The 18,987-nt window shown below is 40.8% G+C and overlaps 1 protein-coding gene across 1 annotated transcript in view; it reads right to left on the bottom strand.

Moving 5' to 3' along the window:
* nrbp2b (nuclear receptor binding protein 2b) overlaps positions 1 to 18,987 on the bottom strand; it is a 42,906-nt gene that overhangs the window by 5,111 nt on the left and 18,808 nt on the right. The window contains exons 2-9 of the mRNA XM_085468132.1: positions 2,999 to 3,121; positions 2,331 to 2,432; positions 2,154 to 2,243; positions 1,740 to 1,780; positions 1,559 to 1,653; positions 852 to 875; positions 668 to 754; positions 32 to 87 (exon numbers count right to left, since the gene is read on the bottom strand). Of these exons, the coding sequence (XP_085324258.1) occupies positions 32 to 87; positions 668 to 754; positions 852 to 875; positions 1,559 to 1,653; positions 1,740 to 1,780; positions 2,154 to 2,243; positions 2,331 to 2,432; positions 2,999 to 3,121 (618 nt within the window). The remainder of the gene's footprint in view (positions 1 to 31; positions 88 to 667; positions 755 to 851; positions 876 to 1,558; positions 1,654 to 1,739; positions 1,781 to 2,153; positions 2,244 to 2,330; positions 2,433 to 2,998; positions 3,122 to 18,987) is intronic.

Here is an 18,987-nt window from a genome sequence, read left to right on the forward strand (position 1 = left end):
TGGAAATCCAGCAGATTTACTTCTCTTTTACCTCCAGAGCACAGATTCCAAAGGAGAAAATGTCTATGGCGTAACCATCTTCGCCAGCTGGAAACGATTGAAGAGAAGCAGGGTGAGAGGAGGGTAAAAATAGGAAAACTTAACGAAAAAGCTTACCCCAAATTAAAAAGGTAGCAATGTGCAATCAAAAAAAAAAAATCAATTTGAAAAGGGGAAGAAGGTAAACAGTTTATCCTCATTACAAAGGGATTAATCTATCCTTTTGTCTTTTTGGCAGCTGCAAAATAGGTACAAACAATCTACTAAATGTCTTGAAGTAATTTGTGTCTCATCCATTTCACTTTGGCAGTACTAATTCCAACGTTTACCTCATTATCTACAATAATTACAGACAACAGGTCACAAAATACCCAGAACTATCTGATAGAAGGCCCCGTTTGGTGCTTCTGGCATACAGATTACTGACAACTAGTCTTTTTCTCAGCGGTTCCCATTTCATACAACGTGCAAATATCTTCATGTGTAGTAACTGAGGTCTGGAGCTACATTAAACTGTGAACATAAAGACTGAATTTTTACTCTGCAGGTCAAACAGTCAGGTAGGAATCAATGTAGACCGATTAAATAAAAGCAACGTCACAGAAAGCTGGATGGAAATGCCACTTACCTCCGTATTCTGGAGCAAAGAAATGAAGATTTCTCTGCTCGTCGCGATGTTGCCTCGCTTTGCTGTGAACACTTGCATCTGGGAAAACTGGCAAGAGAAGGCAGAGCACAAATATATTAGATATTAAATATTAGATAAAACTAATGAATTGATATTAAACCACTAAACAAAAAAGGTCCCTTACCATTAACAAATAGCCGATGCCACACTGTGGGAGGAGAGTTAATACAATTTAGATATTCATTCTGCTTAATGCCATGAAAATAAAATTTTAATTGATTTTGTACTTTACTGTACTGTTATTTAGTGTAAGATAAGGTGTATGTGTCCCTTTGACTGACTATGCTAAAACATAATACAGGAATAACTGCTGTGACTTGTGTTTAGAGCAGTGCCCTCCTGATTATCCACTGAAACTCGCTGATTCAGACCCTGTAAGGACCTTGAAAAACCTTTTCTGTACCTAAAGTTGTTTGATTATTGTGGTATGACCAATCTAACTTAAAGAACACGTGGAGATCGAGGAGATTTCAAAGCCATGAGCTGTACCACAAGTATTAAAATGTACTTACGCTGGAAATGGTTTTGACACAGAAGAAAGTTATAGTTAAGAAGAATCTGGTATTAAAATGTGGGAAAGATTCGACCTGGTTACAGCCCTGCATGACACTAAACCTCAAAGTTTGGTGTTTTTCAGTCCTAAAAATCAAATGTTCATATCTTCTGTGCTTTAGAAGTTATGAGGGTTTAGCTGGAAAAAAATAGCACGAATATTAAGGAGGAAAATTCACTTTAGAGGCTTCATTAGTCATAATAAAGTTATTGTACAAAAAAAGAAAACCAGCTGATCGACTACTTGCAGTAACATTAAAGTCCCTGCTGGGAGCAGACCTGAGCCAATCTTGATGAGGCCGTTGTGCTGGATGAAGATGGTGTCACAAGTCAGGTTTCCATGGATTATCGGTGGATCGCAAGAGTGCAGATAACTGCCAGCAAACAATAAAGCATGTTATTAATGCTCACACTGCGATAACAGACACGATTACATCACACAGAACAAATAAGTCAGTACCTAAGCGCAGAGAGAATCTGTGTGCACCATCTCTTCCAGGCCTGAAACGAAGGGGAACAGAGAAAGATGAAGAGCTACACCTCTAAACTAACAGACACGAGTAATATGGAAACATATGCACTGTCATAAAATGCACTAATTTGATATGTGCATGAAAATACCAAAAGCTAATTAAAGTTAAATAACATTAACTTTATCTACAATTTATTTTAAAGAAGGAAGATATTGTGAATAAACCTCATGAATATTTGAAATCCACCAGGTTAGGATAAGATGCATGTCTGAGCAGACTGAGCGGTGTCGTGTTACGTAATCTCTAATCCTGCTGGAAAAATGGATCTGAATAGCGATGGGACTGCAGTACCCTGAGCTGCCACCGTGAGACTCAGTATGTGACCAGAGTAAAACACTGACCTTCACATTCATAGTCTTGTGGTTTTTCTTGGTTTTCTTCAGGAACTGCTTGAGGCTGCCTGACGACATGTATTCAGTGATGAATATAACCTGTGTGCCACAGACAGAGGAGAGAAAACCTGTTCATGCACCAGCGTTTGTGTGCGTGAAAAAGAGGAAGCAAGTTGAAAACCTTACTCGAGCCTGGCTCTCCTTCATGTCCAGCCAGTACTTGTGGAACTTGACAATGTTGGGGTGTTCGACCTGCATCAGGTTCTCAAACATCTCCTTGATCTTCTCCTAAACATCACACATCAGAGATGGTTCACATCTAAAAACGTTAGTCTATCACACTATTAGAAAATCAATCAGGGACACTTTAACAATTTATAATTCAAGTGGTTTGTAAGCAGTAATAACGAAAATCACCCGAGTGGTTTAAAGTTCAGCAATTTTTATATTTGCTGGTGTTTATCTGTTGGAATAGGTCTCTTGTGAGGATAAATATGACTTTATCAATTCCCTTGATCAGTTTTCTGAATGGAAAAAAAGGCCTACACAGCTTTGTCAGCACCAGTCCAGCTGTTTAAGTGTTGACCCCCTAAGAAACAGCAAAAAACTGTAGAAAAAAAGCCAAAAGGTCCACTGCCATGAGTTCAACGTCAGTCTTGCAACATCAACGTGAGGAAAAAAAACCCGCAAGCAGTGATAAAAGGAAGGTAAGAGCTTAAAGATATATGACCGGTGTCTATATATAACAGTAAATCTTCCAGCTTCATCCAGGCTTTTTAGTTGACAAATCAATAAATAGAACCAGAATTTAATTTGCAGATCTCGTAGTTAAAGGTTTATATGAGTTTGGGTACCTCTTGTGCTTTAAAGACTTTCTTGTCTAAGAAGAGTACTTCATTCCACACCACCTCCACTCCTTCCTCCGTGTCCATGGCCAAAGAGGCACTTTCCACACCTGGAACATTACCTTGACTGACCTGCAGGGGGCAAACAGAAACACATACGGGACTTAATGTAACGCAACAGCTAATATTAATTTATCGTTCTACACAATTTACCACGACAATAACTACGTTTTTTTGACACTTGGAACAGAAGAAAAAGCTGTAAACACAACATGAATATACTGTCAAACTATAAAGTTATTATGGAAAGTGAATAGATAACAAACAGCTGCCTGTTTACACAACAGGAAGACATCCAAGTAAACATCACCGAAACCACAGACTGCATGAAACAAGGACGTAGCTTGAAGGTTGGAACAATGAAGGCAAGTCTCTTAAATCTATCCGAAGATCTCTAGGTGGCGATAGTTGTGGAAAAAAAGACTTCCAGTTCAGTAGACGTCTAAAGGAACGCTGGCTTTCTCTCCTGACCTCTGTAAACACTCTCCTGCGAGGTTTTTTCATTTATTTTAGGTCTATTTGGTAAATCTTTGTCATACTGTAAGAACAAAATGTAAGAAAATTAAAATATTATATTTAAATCAAGAATAAATTTTTTTCACCGCTTTTGGTCTCTACCAACTCCAGTGTGTTTAACTGAGCTTAACTTTTTCTCTCTGCTATTGTTTGCTGAACAAATACCATGAAAAAAAAGTTTTTGTTAAAATTTGGCAATAAAAGCTATCAATAAAAAGAATAAAAATACTCTTTTACAGATTTGTAGCCATTGATAAAACAGACAATCGCTATAGCTGCCAGGTGGGAATTCACATTCTGTGCTATTGTTTCCAATACACAAAAAAACCCAATGTTAGACGAGCATGAGATCATGCTGGCGTCCCTGAGCGATGCACAGCTTATTATTCTCTGTAATATAAAAAAAAACAAAGGAGCAGAGCGTTATCAAGCCCTACCTAAAACATTCAGCTACAGAAAAGCAGGGCTGAAATGATTAGACTTCACCCCCTGCTGAGTCTATAATATCTACTAAAAGCCCCATAACACAGTCGCAGAATTATGTCACTGACAGCTCCATTGATAAAACGGCGAATCGGGGTGTCTGGGTTAAAGAGAGTGCAGTACTAAGCAAATTCAGTTTTCATTCCATTAATGCATCCATCAGTCAGGACAGATGGGAGTTAATTCACTCTACTGAGGCCAAGATAAATGCAGACAGGCCGGCTATAACGTGATGAACGGTATAGACATCCGAGAGGATGCGGAGCAGCTTGTGCGAAAAGAGAAGAGATGGATTAAAGGTAGACAGACGGAAAGAAGTGAAGGGATTGTGCACGAGGGATTTACAGAGATGAGACGCATGCCACAAGATGGAGGAGGTGGCATCAAAGCTCCAAGAAATACACAGGGGGAAAAAAATGAAGGGGAGTGGAATGGAAAGAGGAGGCAGAGACTGGCAGAAGCAGACAGCCTGCAGCTCTGTCACTGCATGAGGTGGCAACGGAGGCAAAGGGTTCATCACAGGATATTGCTGCCTCGGCTGGGAAGACCTGATTTAACCTCCTGCTATGTTTTTAATGCAGCAGCTGCGCTGGTGCAGGGAGTGGAAAGGCTGCACTGGGTTCAAAGTCCAGTGCAACAAGCACAATGCAGGATCCACAGTTCCTGCTAATCCCGCGTCTGGCCAGTGCTTAGAGTAGAAAAGCACTATATAAATAACAATAAATATTTCATGCTTTTTTATTGATTGGTGTGATTCTGTCTGGCAGGCACTTGAGCAGCTACTCTGTGTGCGGTGGACATGGTGGCTGTAAGCTAAAGAGACAATATTAGCCACAAATATAACTGATTACAAAAGGTATTTGTGTGTTTTTTTGTGGATTTGTGGTGAAGCACTAACTTGTTTTCTACTTTGTCCTCTCTAGGGTGTTTGGGCAAATGTGTCCCCGGGAGGTTTGAATGAGGGTTAGAGGGTTAGAAGAAAACAGGGATGAATTGGGTACGCTGAATTGCTTCTGGGTTTTTTTGGGGGGTGTTTTAATAAGGATTTCAGGGTTATGTTGTTTTAATAGAAATGCAACATTTATATGTGGTGTTGGTAAAGGTTTTTATAATAGTATATATAGCATATAGTATAATAGTTTCTAATATGGAAAAATGTTACTTGGCTAAATTGCATGTTGGGAAATACAGAATACACCCCTGGCACGTTATTAGCAATGTGTGGCTCATCAGCAGCACAGTATAAAACACTGGCCCTTTGTCAATTCTCAAGTACGCGAGTACGTACTCGCGTTCTCGGCACACGGGAGTACAGACTCGCCGAGAACGCGAGTAGGGACTTGCGATTTGTACAATTGGAACACCAGCGTACTTGATGATGTCACAGGTCCAGAGTTTTTACTGCCATCCCCTCTTAATTTAACTGCGAGTAATATGTTATGAAGCTTAACTTTAATCACAGCCAAACCGGTTTACTCAGGAACAAATAAAACACTGAAATAAACCAAACATTAACATTTAGAAGTGATCTAAGTGACTTATATATCATGTTTAACCTCAGTAGTGAAATCTCTATTAATAAAAATAGTGTACATGTACATACGTGTACATACCTTAATAAAAACAAGCAGGTGAGATGTTAGAACGCTTTTATTTTTATTTTAGTGGACACCCAATACAAAAAACGATGTGCCGGGAGTCCGCTGTTCTCGCCGGCTCTAATAATCCTCGACCTTGCTGTCTGCTATGGAGCTGGCGGGTCACAGACGTCTCCGAAAACGTCGGAGCGCGTTTGGAAATATATGATATCTTGATAAATCGAGCAGATATTTGAACCTCTGACCTCTTTCAGATTTCCTCATGAGGATCAATAAACTATATTAGTAGGTTTTTAGTTCTCTATAGTCTATATTTATAATTTATCCTATTATATTGTACCTTGAACTTCAGAAGCACAGTCTAAGCACTGAGTTTTTCATTACACAGTTATCAGTAAATCAGTACTGTCAGCAAACTGCAATATACTCAGCATCTACTTGAGGCCTTCAGCTGAGAGGTCTATTCATAAAATTCTTGCAAAAGGGTTTTGTTTTTTTGTTTTTTAGTTTTTAGATTTTATTTGCTACTTATACTCTTTTGTGCCCTGTCCTTCCCGGAATTGCACATCTCCTGATTCAGTCCGTTTCCACTGCTGTGGTTCCTCAAGAGCCCAAACAGAACCATGTGTAGGCTCTTATTGATGTGATGACACTTATTTGGTTAAATGTGCTAAAACTGCACAATTATAGATTTTATTATGTCATCACAGTGACAATTTGATTGGCCGTTGGCTCTCACAATTACATAAAGTCAAGAAAAAACTGCATAAAACTGGAATGTGGACTCAAGACGAGCCAGAGATTTCAGCTCTTTTACAGTTTACCAATTCAGCTGACGGTCTGTTTCTCTTTACTTTGATTTAACGGTACCACAGTAAATAAAAAGAAAAGTGAAGGGCTTAAACAGTCTTCACAGTGTTGCTGAGATCTGTTCAAACAGAGAGAACTCTGGACTCAAATCATAATTAATGAGCATATGGATTGAATCAACAAGACCGCATGTGGTAGTGAATTCCTATTGCTGCCCTCGAGATATCATTACAGCCGTGCTGGCCTACGAGGACTCCTGTTTCTTATTACTGCTGAATACACGACTCTGGCTGAATGTTTGGGGTCTTTTACATGACGGCAGGATGAATTCTGAACAGATTTGGGGGCTTCAACCTCTTTACTATGAAGTTGTCCTCAAGTGCTGAGCGGCGGAAATGAGCTTTCTCCAAAGGGTGGCTGACCTCTCCTTTAGCTATAGGGTGAGGAGTTCAGTCATTTGGGAGGTAGAGCAGGGCGATACGACCAAAAATATTTATCACGATATACATTTGAAAATTTGCGATAACGATATAACTGACGATGTAATTGACACTAGACAAAATACTTTACAACTCCACAACTTTATTAGTGGAAACAAAACAAAACATCAATGTATTTTCACATAAACAAGCAGCTGTTTTTTAAGTGCATTAAAGTTATATACAAATTTAACAGTGCAAATGCAAATTCCTTGCTGACAGTTTAACCGAAAGGCATTTCCAGTGGAAATTGGCCGACATATCCTCAGCATAACCATGTAGAATATCCACAAAACTTAAAAAGAGGTATTACACACACAATACAGTAATATTATGTTGAAGCACAGTACGTATCACTCCGCCAGGCTCCTGCCTACGATAGCCGTAATGCTCCGACAATCCATCAAGCAGTGCTGGTTCGTAGCTTAGCAAAGTCGTACTAAAACATTTGACAGATTTTCGAGCGCCGTGTACATAAAATCGTTTCGAGGTCAGTAAACACAACCAGAATTCATACATAAGGCCCATTAGATTATAAGGGGCACTGTCGATTTTCAGAAAAGTCAAAGGATTGATTTTAAGTGTGCCGTATTTTCCAAAAAAGCATGCTCTACCAAAAATAGTGCTTTGTTGTGTATCTGACAGACAAAAGCTAAACCAGTTCCACACCATTGAAGTTGCAGCATTTTTACAAACCAATTCTGGTTCATCCGTATCATTCAACGATTTGCTTTCGCCGCCATGCTTTTTCCGACGTGTGCGTATGAAAACAAAGGCTGGGGGGATACATATATCCCCTGACTGGCCTGGAAACTCCTCTGTGTTCCCCTGGATCAGTGCAAAGATGGATGGATGGATGGATGGACAATTTCCTGCCATCAAATTCAATCAAATTTAATCATCCACTAATCTAATGTTGCTTCTTCTCATCTCTTCTCTAACAGCTGGGATAACAAGTTTTATACATTTAAAAGAAAATAAAAAGCTAACCTGATACCTCCCTGTCAGCACCATCATCTTAAAATCTCATCTGGGTGTCTTTGGAGAACAGCTGAGAACCAACACAAAGCTAGATGACAGGGTAGCAACTAAACCACTATTATTTAGGCCCGTCTCTCCACCTTAATTACTGCTTATTACTGTTAAATGCTAACCATTGATGTATTCGACAGAGCGCCGCTTGTGCCGTGCTTCATCGTCTTTGACTCCACGGTGAATGGCGTCAAAACAGCTTTCTGTATCCGCGTCTAACAGGAGGACGTGTGTTAACTGAACCGCACAGGCAGAAGACGAGAAGCAATGCTGTAAATATGAAGATTTCACATTTTGACATTTCAGACTCCACAAATATCTTCATGACACGAGCGAGCCTCACTGTGGCTTGTTTACTCCTCAAACGCAGTGCAACTGTAGAGCTCTCTTAAAGCTTCTCTTTATACTCGAGTTGGGCAGTGGAGGAGACATAACATATAATCTCACTACTCAGTGAGAGATGATAATCTGATTACTTGAGCGCAGTACTCTGACCTGCAGACAGCAGGGGGAATTCCTTCCCTTCTGCCATCAATGTGTAGCTGTTGTTAATTTTCTCTGATGGTTGTGAAACACTCCGTCACTTGTCCCAGCTTCGACGCCCCAGGGGTTTAAGCGGGGTATGCAGCTCGGTCGTGGTAGTGTGAGACTCATAAACAGTACCTTACATGCTGGGCTCTGATTGGCTGGCTTAAGGGAGGTGGGTATAGGGTGTGGAAAAGGATTTAAGGATCGTCTGTTCATGTCAAAACAGCTTCTATTCTGATGTTTGTTAAACCTACATGTGAGCCAGTTAAAACCGGATCTGGAGGACTGTAACACAAACCTCTTACTACTTTAGCCAACGTGTAAACATCTCACTTACACATGGTAACGTTTTCAGATATTCTCTTCCTTGATTCGAACACCTTTTTTCATTCTTTAAAGAGAAAAATACAACTTTATCGACTGCCAGTTTTTAATATGCTAAATAAACCAAACAAACCAACATATTTCCACGAAAGTAAATCTCATGGAGACTGAGCGTATTTAGATCCCGCCCACAAGAGAGCTGAGAGTAATTCACTGCTGATAGAAAAAAACTGAAAAATGGCTAAAATCCTGGGTGTGGTGGACTACCAGCAGAATCAACTAACACTTACTAACATTTCATGAAGTTCTGAGTAAAAACAACAACAACAACAGAGCTTTTCAGCGAACGGCATCAAATCTAAACCACAATAACTTTATAAGCCACCTAAAGCTACTCTGACGCATATTGTGGACCCGACTGTTTTCTGAGAATGACATGTTGTGCTCTTATAGAGAACACGCTGATGGCTTCATTGCCTGCTGGATCTGATCAGATGTGTATTAATTAGAACAGCTGATTTATTATGGGTGTAAGTACAAATGTGTCTTAACCAAGAAACATAAAGCTGCTCTATAATAATAAATTATAATAAGTAAAAGGACAGTAGGTTGCACTAAAGATCAAACTATAACACGTGGAGATTCACACAGCCTTACCCTTACATACTTTTAGCTGTTTGGTCACCATTCTCTTATAGTTTGATGGAACAGCTTCTTATATGTCCCAAAAAAGAAACTAAAGAGTTACTTAAAAGAGCACTCTGACAGATTTGGGTTTATAGACCTTTTTCAGATTGTACATCATAAGCTCAGAGTGTGAATAACTGAGACAGTCTAACACAGACAATAATTCAAACCTTCAAGGTTATAATGTTTGTCAGTTTTTGTTAAAACTGTTAGAGAAAAGCAGATGATTCAGCTGTACAGTCATTGAGTGAGTGCTGCAGGATGTCTGTAAACTGTACAGAGAGAGCGGTTCACAGTATAATTCATAAGTATCCTGGTGAAAGACACACCCGGCTTTCTGTGCACAGCTGAAATCAAAGCTGCAAGTGTTTTCCTCTACAGCATGATTACAAATGCCGGCTGGAGCATCTGTAGTGACAGTTTGAGCTTTTTTTTCCTCTTTTTTTTGGCTCGAGGCCAGTGAATTATCCGAAAAATGGGAATGAGGTGCCTGATGAGTCAGCTGGAGGGAAAATGGACTGAGGAAGCATCGGCAGACGAACAGGCAACGAGAGGGCTAAGCTACTGTACGGCAGAACCCTTTCAGCAGAGGGTTCTTCAATGAAAGGGGGTCTTTGTCTGACAATGTGTGGGACCAAGCCTTACAAAGGGCTTTGTCTCCACCACCTCGGTATCTTGCGTTTTCCCACACCTCATACCTCAACGATGAGCTGCTACACCGCACCGCATTAATATTTAATAACCACATCTAGAACAGCGAAGGCAACACACCCAAGAAATCAAGCTATGCTAGATACTTGCGGTGCCGGTGTATGTAAATGAGCTCAGGCATCTTTCTTTGTCGCTTTGTGCCCTCTCCCTCTGAGGCATCAAAGAGGAGCAACATCAAGGAGGTGGACTGAAATGTTGCAGGAAATGCAAGAAGAGGTGGAGAAAAATATGAAATATGAATGTGAGAAAACTGAACAGACACACCTTAATTTTAAGCACACTGACATTTAGCATTACCAGCTTAAAATGATATTATCTGATTACAGATATTTGTATTTATCACCTATTTACTGACACACTTTTACAGGCTTAAGTAACTTTAGATGAGACAGCAACCAACGTCAAAGTTTTCTGAGATCAACATTAAAAATGTTCTATATTTAACAATTATCCCACACATACATCTTTGCCCGCTCTGATCTGGTCCTAGACAAGACAAAAGTTGCATAAAGTTCAAATAACAAAGCCAAAAAAAACCCAAACCATTTGAACCAACCAGCACCATCTGAAGGAGTAAATGAAGCCAAAAGCTTCCAAAAACTGCAGTTCTCCTAGTGGCCACTTGGGGTGGACTCTGTGTTGGCCCTCCTCTAGTTTCTCCCATTCTGAAGCTTTGAGAACAATGACTGCAGTTTTCTACAGTCTTTGTTCGAGACGAGCACTTCTGCAGAGACTACCTTGGTTGCAAAAGGAGGAGGGGCGGGTCAGATTGTCAAACTGCATGCTCATTGGCTAACGACTTATGAATGTGTGGTTTCGTATCACAGATAATCGCCTATTTTAACACAATGGATCACCAAGATTTGCAAAACAGGGTTATTTCTTTTGTTTATATGACACAACACGAGTGACTGAGCCTATACGCTCAGTAGGAAAGTGCTTATAGAGCTTGAACGGTTTTCCCGTAGACATCTATAGGACTGGAAGTCTTTTTATAAACATAAGACCACCGCGTTGAGGAGCTTCACCCTCCTGAAAATTCCAGAAATTCTTCCCGTGTTGGCCTCATCCGACCATCATTCCCCAACTTGTGATTAGAATCATGGTTATGGTCGACCATGATGCCAAAGAAATTTGCACATGTGTCTCTTACAAATGTTCTCACAGACATTTTATCGCCTAAACTTCTGAGTGCTGTCACATTTGGAGTATTAGCCATAACTGTGCACTCAGATGAAAGCAACACTTTGACTTATGATGAGCTGCCACCAAGCACTCCTGCCTTTGCTGGAAACAGGTACTTGTCTATATTGTATGCTACTTAAATTTGGCTTTTGGGCCTGGTTACATCTTACCCATATTTGGATAGGTTCTGTTCAGCTGTGTGCAAAATAGGTTTAGTGTTTGTTTTGACTGCTGTGGTTTAAGAGACGTCATAGTTGAGAGACTGGCATACTTTACTAATGGTTTCATAATGATTTTGCAAGTTTGCTCAAGTCAAACAAACCACACTGGAAAGGAACAGGAGATATTATACAGCTCTTTATCCAGCTTGTAAAAAAAATCCTTTTTCAACACTGAACCTGTTTGTTTCTGTAGTAAAAAATATTTCTTTTCCCTTAACATCTGCCAAAAAACCCAGAAACTTCAACACTACTACCGCCATCAAGCCCTCCGACTGCTCCATAAGCGATCTTGTGCTTTCCACCTGCCTCCTGTCAGGTCTTTAAGCCACGACCGTCTGCTGACCTCTACCCGCCCCGCCGTGCAGGCTGTCTCACCAGATCGCTCTCCCTCGCATCCGGATGTCAGATGTGCAGCACACAATCAGGTCATCGTCGCACACAGCATGTGTGTCTGCTCAGCGTGAAGCGCAACATGATGGCACCAGTAGTTACAGGTCAAGCAGGTTCGATTCCTATTTAGATGGCAGATTATGCGCATGTGAGGCATTTCTAACTATCAGGAAAATTCACATTAACTTATCTGGAGCAAGCTCAAATTACCGTCCGTCATACTCCACATTATTTAAATTAAACTGCAGCTGTGATCTTGGATTTTCAGAGCCTAAAAGGTTTGACCTCTTTTCAAAATACGCACAAGGTCACACGGGCTCACAAAGAGATATTAGGCAAATCATCCCTCATCGCGTCTCACTTATTCATGTTCTCATAAAAGCAGCTGAAGCTTCCCCATGAAGAGGAATGCAGAGGATCAAGGCGGGTTAACCGAGCAGATGAACACAGTGGGGAGAGCTGCTTGAAACAAACTGCAACAGGACACAGACGGAAATGTTCATCAGCCTCGTTTGTAAGGACAGAAAAATAGAAAAGAAAAAATGAATGCACTACTGTGCTTCAAAACAGGACCTATTTTCTTTAAAAGGTCTGGATAAAAACCAAATAAAGCACCAATAAAGGCAGACAGCCTTCACAGAGGTCTAAACTGGAAGTTTTGAAAAAATAAAAGATTAGAAAATGTCTGATTTCTGCAGATGTGTTTTGCAGAGGTAATCGTCTGTGGCGTGTTTCGGTCTGTACCAGGAATTCGAGATTACACTGTCCACACTGTGCTCGCTCCCATTGTCACTGTGACAAAGCACACATTTATAGGGCCGGCGTGGGGGAGAGATGGCAGACCACAGCTGTATTTCAGGAAGTAAGAAGCTGCTCTCACTGGGACATGATAAGCATGGGAAGCGCTGAAGTGCTTTATTACATAACACGTTAACATTTTGACTGTCATTCCTGGAAAATAAGGTTTTACTTGACAGGAGCAGGGAACGTGGTTTGGTTTTGTGACTGCTGAACATATGTGTCTGCATGTGCTAGTTACTTAGCAACGGCAGGCTCCAAGGTCGGGTTTAAGTACGTATGAATGTGTTACCAATTTATCTTCCAACTATTTTAAGCAACAACTAAAACTCAGAATTGATCATTCCCCCCATGGATCCAGCAGCTCCTAATGTTGACACTAATATACAGACAAAAACTTTGCTTGGCTGCTTTAATTAATCACAGTTTTCCTCTTGTATCCCAGGGAGTGCTGGATGATGACTCAGTAAAGATGTTACTAAAACTCACATACTTAAAATAGGGGAGAAGCGCACATCTACCTGTGACTAGAGGCTTGTGATCATGACAGCACAGCGGGATGCAAACATCACGCTGGATTCCATTTGGAACGGGAAGTGGGAAATCCCGGGGTCTCAGTCAGGTTTTTTCCATGGAACCCCCTCTCTGGTTGGACTTTTGACTCAGAAACTCGGGGAAGTTGCACCAACCTTGACTTCACGATCCAAGATGGTAGCAGGGAGCGTAAGCAGGAGTAAAACTGTAGGACTTGTAGTCTTTGTGACTCTCTTTGAGTTCTAATTATGAACATGCTTTTAAGCATAAAATGCATAAAATGTAAGCACTGCGTTGTTTTTCCAACTATTACTACTAGTAGAACAGAGTCAACTCGGGAATGACATCACTCTCACCTCAGATCGCAGTGTTTATGGCCTCAATTCAGTTCAATTCAATTCACTTTTATTTAGAAAGTGCCAAATCACAACAACACTATCCCCAATGTGCTTTATAATGTAAGGTAGAGAACCTACAATAATACAAAGAAAACAGGGAAAATCCCAAGAATCAGTTTATCCTCTATGAGCAAGAGCTTTGGTGACAGTGGGAAGGAAAAACTCCCTTTTAACAGGAAGAAACCTCGGGCAGACCAGGCGTAGGCATCTGGCTCGACCAGTTGGGGGTGAGGGGAAGAAGACAGAACAAAGAGAGCTGTGAGTTTCTACGATTGGTGGAGACAGTAGAAAGAAAATTGTTCTTTTTGCTTGAATTAAAGTAAAGACAGTTCCTGCACACAACAAGGTTTTTTAATTTTTAGACTTATGGGGCAAAAAAAGCAGACTTTTCTAAAGCCGATTTAGACAATCCACATTTTTAGTACTTTTGTCTCTACAAACACTGGTGTTGAGCAATCAAGAGACGCCTTCATGAATGTAAACAGAGGTTTTACAGCAAAGTGCAAACCACTGGTTACACTCAGGACAGGAAGACCAGATTAGACTTGATAACATCTAAAATAGCCCGCACACAAAAAGTCTCTGGGCCCATAAAATCAAGTTGAACTTGTACCAGTGATAGGAGGAGAAAAGTATCCACCCAGCTGCAACTAGACAACTCATAGCCTATAATCATGACCCATAAAGGGCCAGAGTTAAAATCTGTAAATCTGATTAAGGATAAAGTTAGACTACCACAATTTTAGAGTATGAAAGATCTCACATCACATTTAAAAATGTTTAAAAAAAGCATCAGTGAGGGGAAATACTCGGTCAAAAGTTCAGTAATGACAGTAATGTTTTTTTTTCAGTTTTAGCAAAAACTGTGAGAATGTATCCTGTACAACCGTGTTATTTTTGTTTATCTCTTGGTCTTAATTGTCATCTAAATCGTAGCCATTTAACAGATTAAAGAGCAGATCTGTAAAATGTGAGCCAACAGAGAAACGTGCCTAAACAAACGCCCTCTAATAACTTTGTCTGACTAGACCAGAAAAATCAAAAATTTCAATTAATCAGCCAGCAGCAGATGACTCTGTGCACTCCAATCAGTCTGCTGAGAGCTCTGAACAAAACTTCGTTCACGTCATGTTTCATGAACTTTCCTGAAAGGCCCTACTCACCTCCAAACACACACCCATTTATTTCAACCAATCACATGTTCCTGTGTTGAAATGGAAAGAGAAAAACCTACAAGGTCGGAGCCCTCGGGGAACAATTTATCGGCAAACCTGCAAGTGTGTGTTTACTCAGTTTCCTGCTAATCCTTTTAAGACGCAGAAGATAAAAGCCTTGACTGACATTTATAACAGTAATCAGGTGAAATGCAGCTAAGAAAACCCATTAGTATTCAGACAAAACAAAACAGTAATTTAATAGGTGATGACAAGTATATCTTGTTTGTATGCTGCATTCACCTCTCTATCTCTTTATCTAGCATGAAGAATATGAGTAGCAGGCGCAATCTGATAAGCATGTGAGCTAGCATCTTGGCTCAACTATTATGGGCTGGGAGAGAAGAGGACAGGCCTACGTGGGATAAATAACACCCCGCCTTATCACACCTCCAGTAACCACGTGGGTCTCTGTTTGCCTCTTGCCTCAAGTGAAAGATTAAGCCTGCGTAACGTAACAAGATAAATCTCCGTCACAGATTTTGCAGCAGTGGAACACGTCGTCTAAGCTCCTCGGCCTTTTGACTTGTGGTTTTAAGAAGCTATGATTTTAGATTTTAGAGGAAACAGGTGAGAAAGAGGGGAACACAGCCACACCAGCAGACTTTTTCTGCTTTTTATTATGTAATGTGATTAGGAGACTTTATAACAGGATATTTGGGTGCACAGTCGTTCTGATAAACTCTTAAACCCTTTTTTAAAAAGGATGGATGGAAGGAGCTCTCAAATGACTTTACACTGAAAAAGATAAAAAGCCACATGTAAGATTAAAACCCACTAGTATAGCCTATCTGGGTCTAAAACCAATTGCTGCACTTTTTTAAACATGCAAACAAAACCACAGAGTTCTGTGAATACACATGTGCACCCCATGATTCAGAAACTCGCTGAACCACCTTTAACAGCAATAACTTGAAGTAAATGACTGATCAGTCGCTCATATCATTGTGGAGGGACTTTGGCCGACTCATCTTTACAATGTTGCTTCAGTGCACTGAGGTTTGTGGACATTTGTTTATGCACATTCCCACCACAGGATGTCAGGACTTTGACTGGGTCATTGCAACACCTTGATTCTTTTCTTTTTCAGCTGTTCTGTTGTGGATTTGTCAGTATAGAATATACAGAGGAGCTCATGGTTGACTCTGTGACTGCAGCCCAGGTCCTGTGGCTACAAAAGAAGGTCAAACCATCACCCCTCCACCACTGTTCCTGACAGCTGGTATGAGACATTTGTGCTGATGTGTTTGGTTGTTCTCAAAACATGGTGCTGTGGATTATGGTGAAACATCTCCACTCTGGTCTCATGTGTCCAAAGCACATTGTTGCAGAAGTCTTGTGGTTTGTTCAGATAAAACTTTGCAAACCTAAGCAGTTCTTTTTAGAAAAGACAAAGCCCTTCCAAAAAAGCCATACTTGTTCAGTTTTTTAAACTGTACTGTCATAACCTTTAACATTTAACATGCTGAGGCCTGTAGAGTCTGTGATAAAGCTCTTGGCAGTTTCTGCGTTCACCGCATGGTCTAAGCTTGGGGTGAATTTCCTGGGATGTCACTCCTGGGAAGACTGTGGCCAAAACGTCTGTATTTCTCGTAACAAAACTCTTTTTTTTTTAAGTTGTCCACAGTAGTGTCTTTCTGGAGGAGTTACAAAATTACGTCTTGAAATCCAGGAGACAAACCAGCTCTGTGGGTGCTCAAGAAAGTTTATTTGTTCGCCGAATAAGAGCTGTAGATGAATCTTATAGATTAGTACAGATCCTGAAGCATTCTTCTGATTTCTTTAAATTACTGTATTCACTCAAATAAGTTGTTGTTATCAGTGCTGTAGCAGCAACAACAAGCGGTTTCGCAGAGGCAGGAAAATTCCTGCAGACCAACATCTTTGCATAAACTATCAGTAAAAGCCTCATTCTCTAATTTCACGGCGCCTGCAGAGGTACACACTCATGCTGAGTCATAATTGTGTGAATCTGTGTGAATCATCAGCCGCTCCTCTGTTCTCCGTTTTCTCCCAGGGGCTGATTGATGGCTGTTACAACTGCTTGGCACGCTCGCTTTTCATGTCAATACATCTCCCAACTCTTCCATCAGCTAGAATTGCTTTTTTTTAATCCATAAACATAAATCTCTGAATAAAGTCGCTTTTCCAGTGTCCCGTTCTGAACAGGAAGAGGCTCTTTACACTCTTGGCCTGACCACAGTGTGCGGCCTCGCAAACAAAAACAAACTCCTGGTTTTCCCATGGTGAAAATGGCAAACTATTAAGGCCGCTCTTGCAGGCAGAGGAGTGTCTGAATACTTTCCATAAGTCTGCAATCTCTGGTGATATCTAACTGCATTTACTTAAATACTGCTCGTGTATTCGAGTAAAGTTTCTATGTTATGACACTTTTTACTTTTTAGGCTACTACATTTCAGACACATTTAAATATCATTTTTTGGCACTTAGAATTTAACATTAATAGAGTTTAAAAAAAATCAATTAATCAAAGTACCAAAAGAAGACACAGAGCAGCATTATTAGGCCCAGTAAGCCTACTTAGGTGGGGGTAGGTCAGGGTGGCCCTATTACTGACTCCTATGGGAATGATAACAACCATTTAAAGGGTAACATTTAAATTCCTCTTTAAGCTCTGTTTTGGTCTCCTCCAGCTCACAACATAGCTGCTCTTTAGCTGCTAACTGCAAGACTACTGAAGACACTACGACAGACTCAAACTTTCATGGAATATGCTTCTGCATGCCTTCATTCTGCTTCTCTTTAAATAAATGGCCTGAGGACATTTTCCAGCAGTGTTTGTGCTGCAGCTGACTTTGCATGAGGGAAATGCCGAGGATTCAAAGCCATGTGATGTTTAAAAAAAAAAACTAAGTTAGTTCACGGGTATTTCGATGCATTTTAATTCGTTTCAATTACATTTAGAAGGTGAGGAAATCTGTGCTTTGGAAGTGCACGTTTAAATTGAGCTGCAGCTGCACAGAAATACAAATCGACGTCGATGGAGGTTTGCAAGTTTTAGACTACAGCGGACTCTTGGGCTTCCAGAAAAGACCGCAGTATTAACAATACAGGCACCTTGTTTCAAACACAACCTCGCTTGCTCACACATCCAGAGTGTTTTGGCACCTAAGAAAGACTGATAACGACAGAAGAAGCTTTATAAAACAAGGACTGATTGTTTTGCAGTTGCTCCTTTTTCCTAACTCTGTTGCTAAAGAGTATTTGTGTGTGTGTGTGTGTGTGTGTGTGTGTGTGTGTGTGTGTGTGTGTGTGTGTGTGTGTGTGTGTGTGTGTGTGTGTGTGTGCGTGGGTCTGTGGGGTCTTCACAGCAGCTTGAAACTGGCCCCTTTCCTGTTTCTTTAAAACCATCTGCAGTTGACTCTGGAGAAGCTTAACAGGGTCTGGCTGAGTCTGTCCTAGTACTAAAAGTTCTCCATAAAGCAGGCTAATTTCTGCCCACTGGATTACACAACTCACGCTCGTAAATCCGCGCACACTTCTACCAGCGGAACAGCAACACGTAAAGTGAGCTTCACCGACCGCTACCTCACACCCCCTTCCTCTACATCTCCAGCAGGGGTTACTGCAGTGTGGCTTTCCAGCAGGCCAAAAGGGTAACTCAAGCTAAATGCCGAAAAGCACTGGCAAGCAGCGCAAAGGCTTACTGAGTACCTGCCAGAGTAGCCAACCAGCAACAGTTACAAGCATGGATTGAGCACAGCAGCGGTGTGCTCACACATGTTGGTTTAGACGTTAGCTCGTAACACACCCAAAACCGTCAGGCAGAAGAAACCACTTAAGAGGAATGCAAGGATTCACTTAAGCAAAAGTTTCTGTCTCGCAGCTACCGTTGAGTTTACGGGCCTCAATTAGTCAAGTGGGTGATGTTGAGCTTGTTAAGAAAGCCCCATGTGGGGAAAAGGAGCAAGGCTAAGGCGAGGTAGACTTGAATCGGATGACAAAGCAGAGAGAGAGTTGTGTTTATCATGTGGCTTCTATCATCCAGGGGGATTAAACTGAGAAAGTG

Source organism: Copadichromis virginalis, linkage group LG9, assembly GCF_057382275.1.
Source record: "Copadichromis virginalis isolate Kocher_CV1m ecotype Utaka linkage group LG9, C_Virginalis_male_GT1.1, whole genome shotgun sequence".
NCBI classification, from domain to species: Eukaryota; Metazoa; Chordata; class Actinopteri; order Cichliformes; family Cichlidae; genus Copadichromis; species Copadichromis virginalis.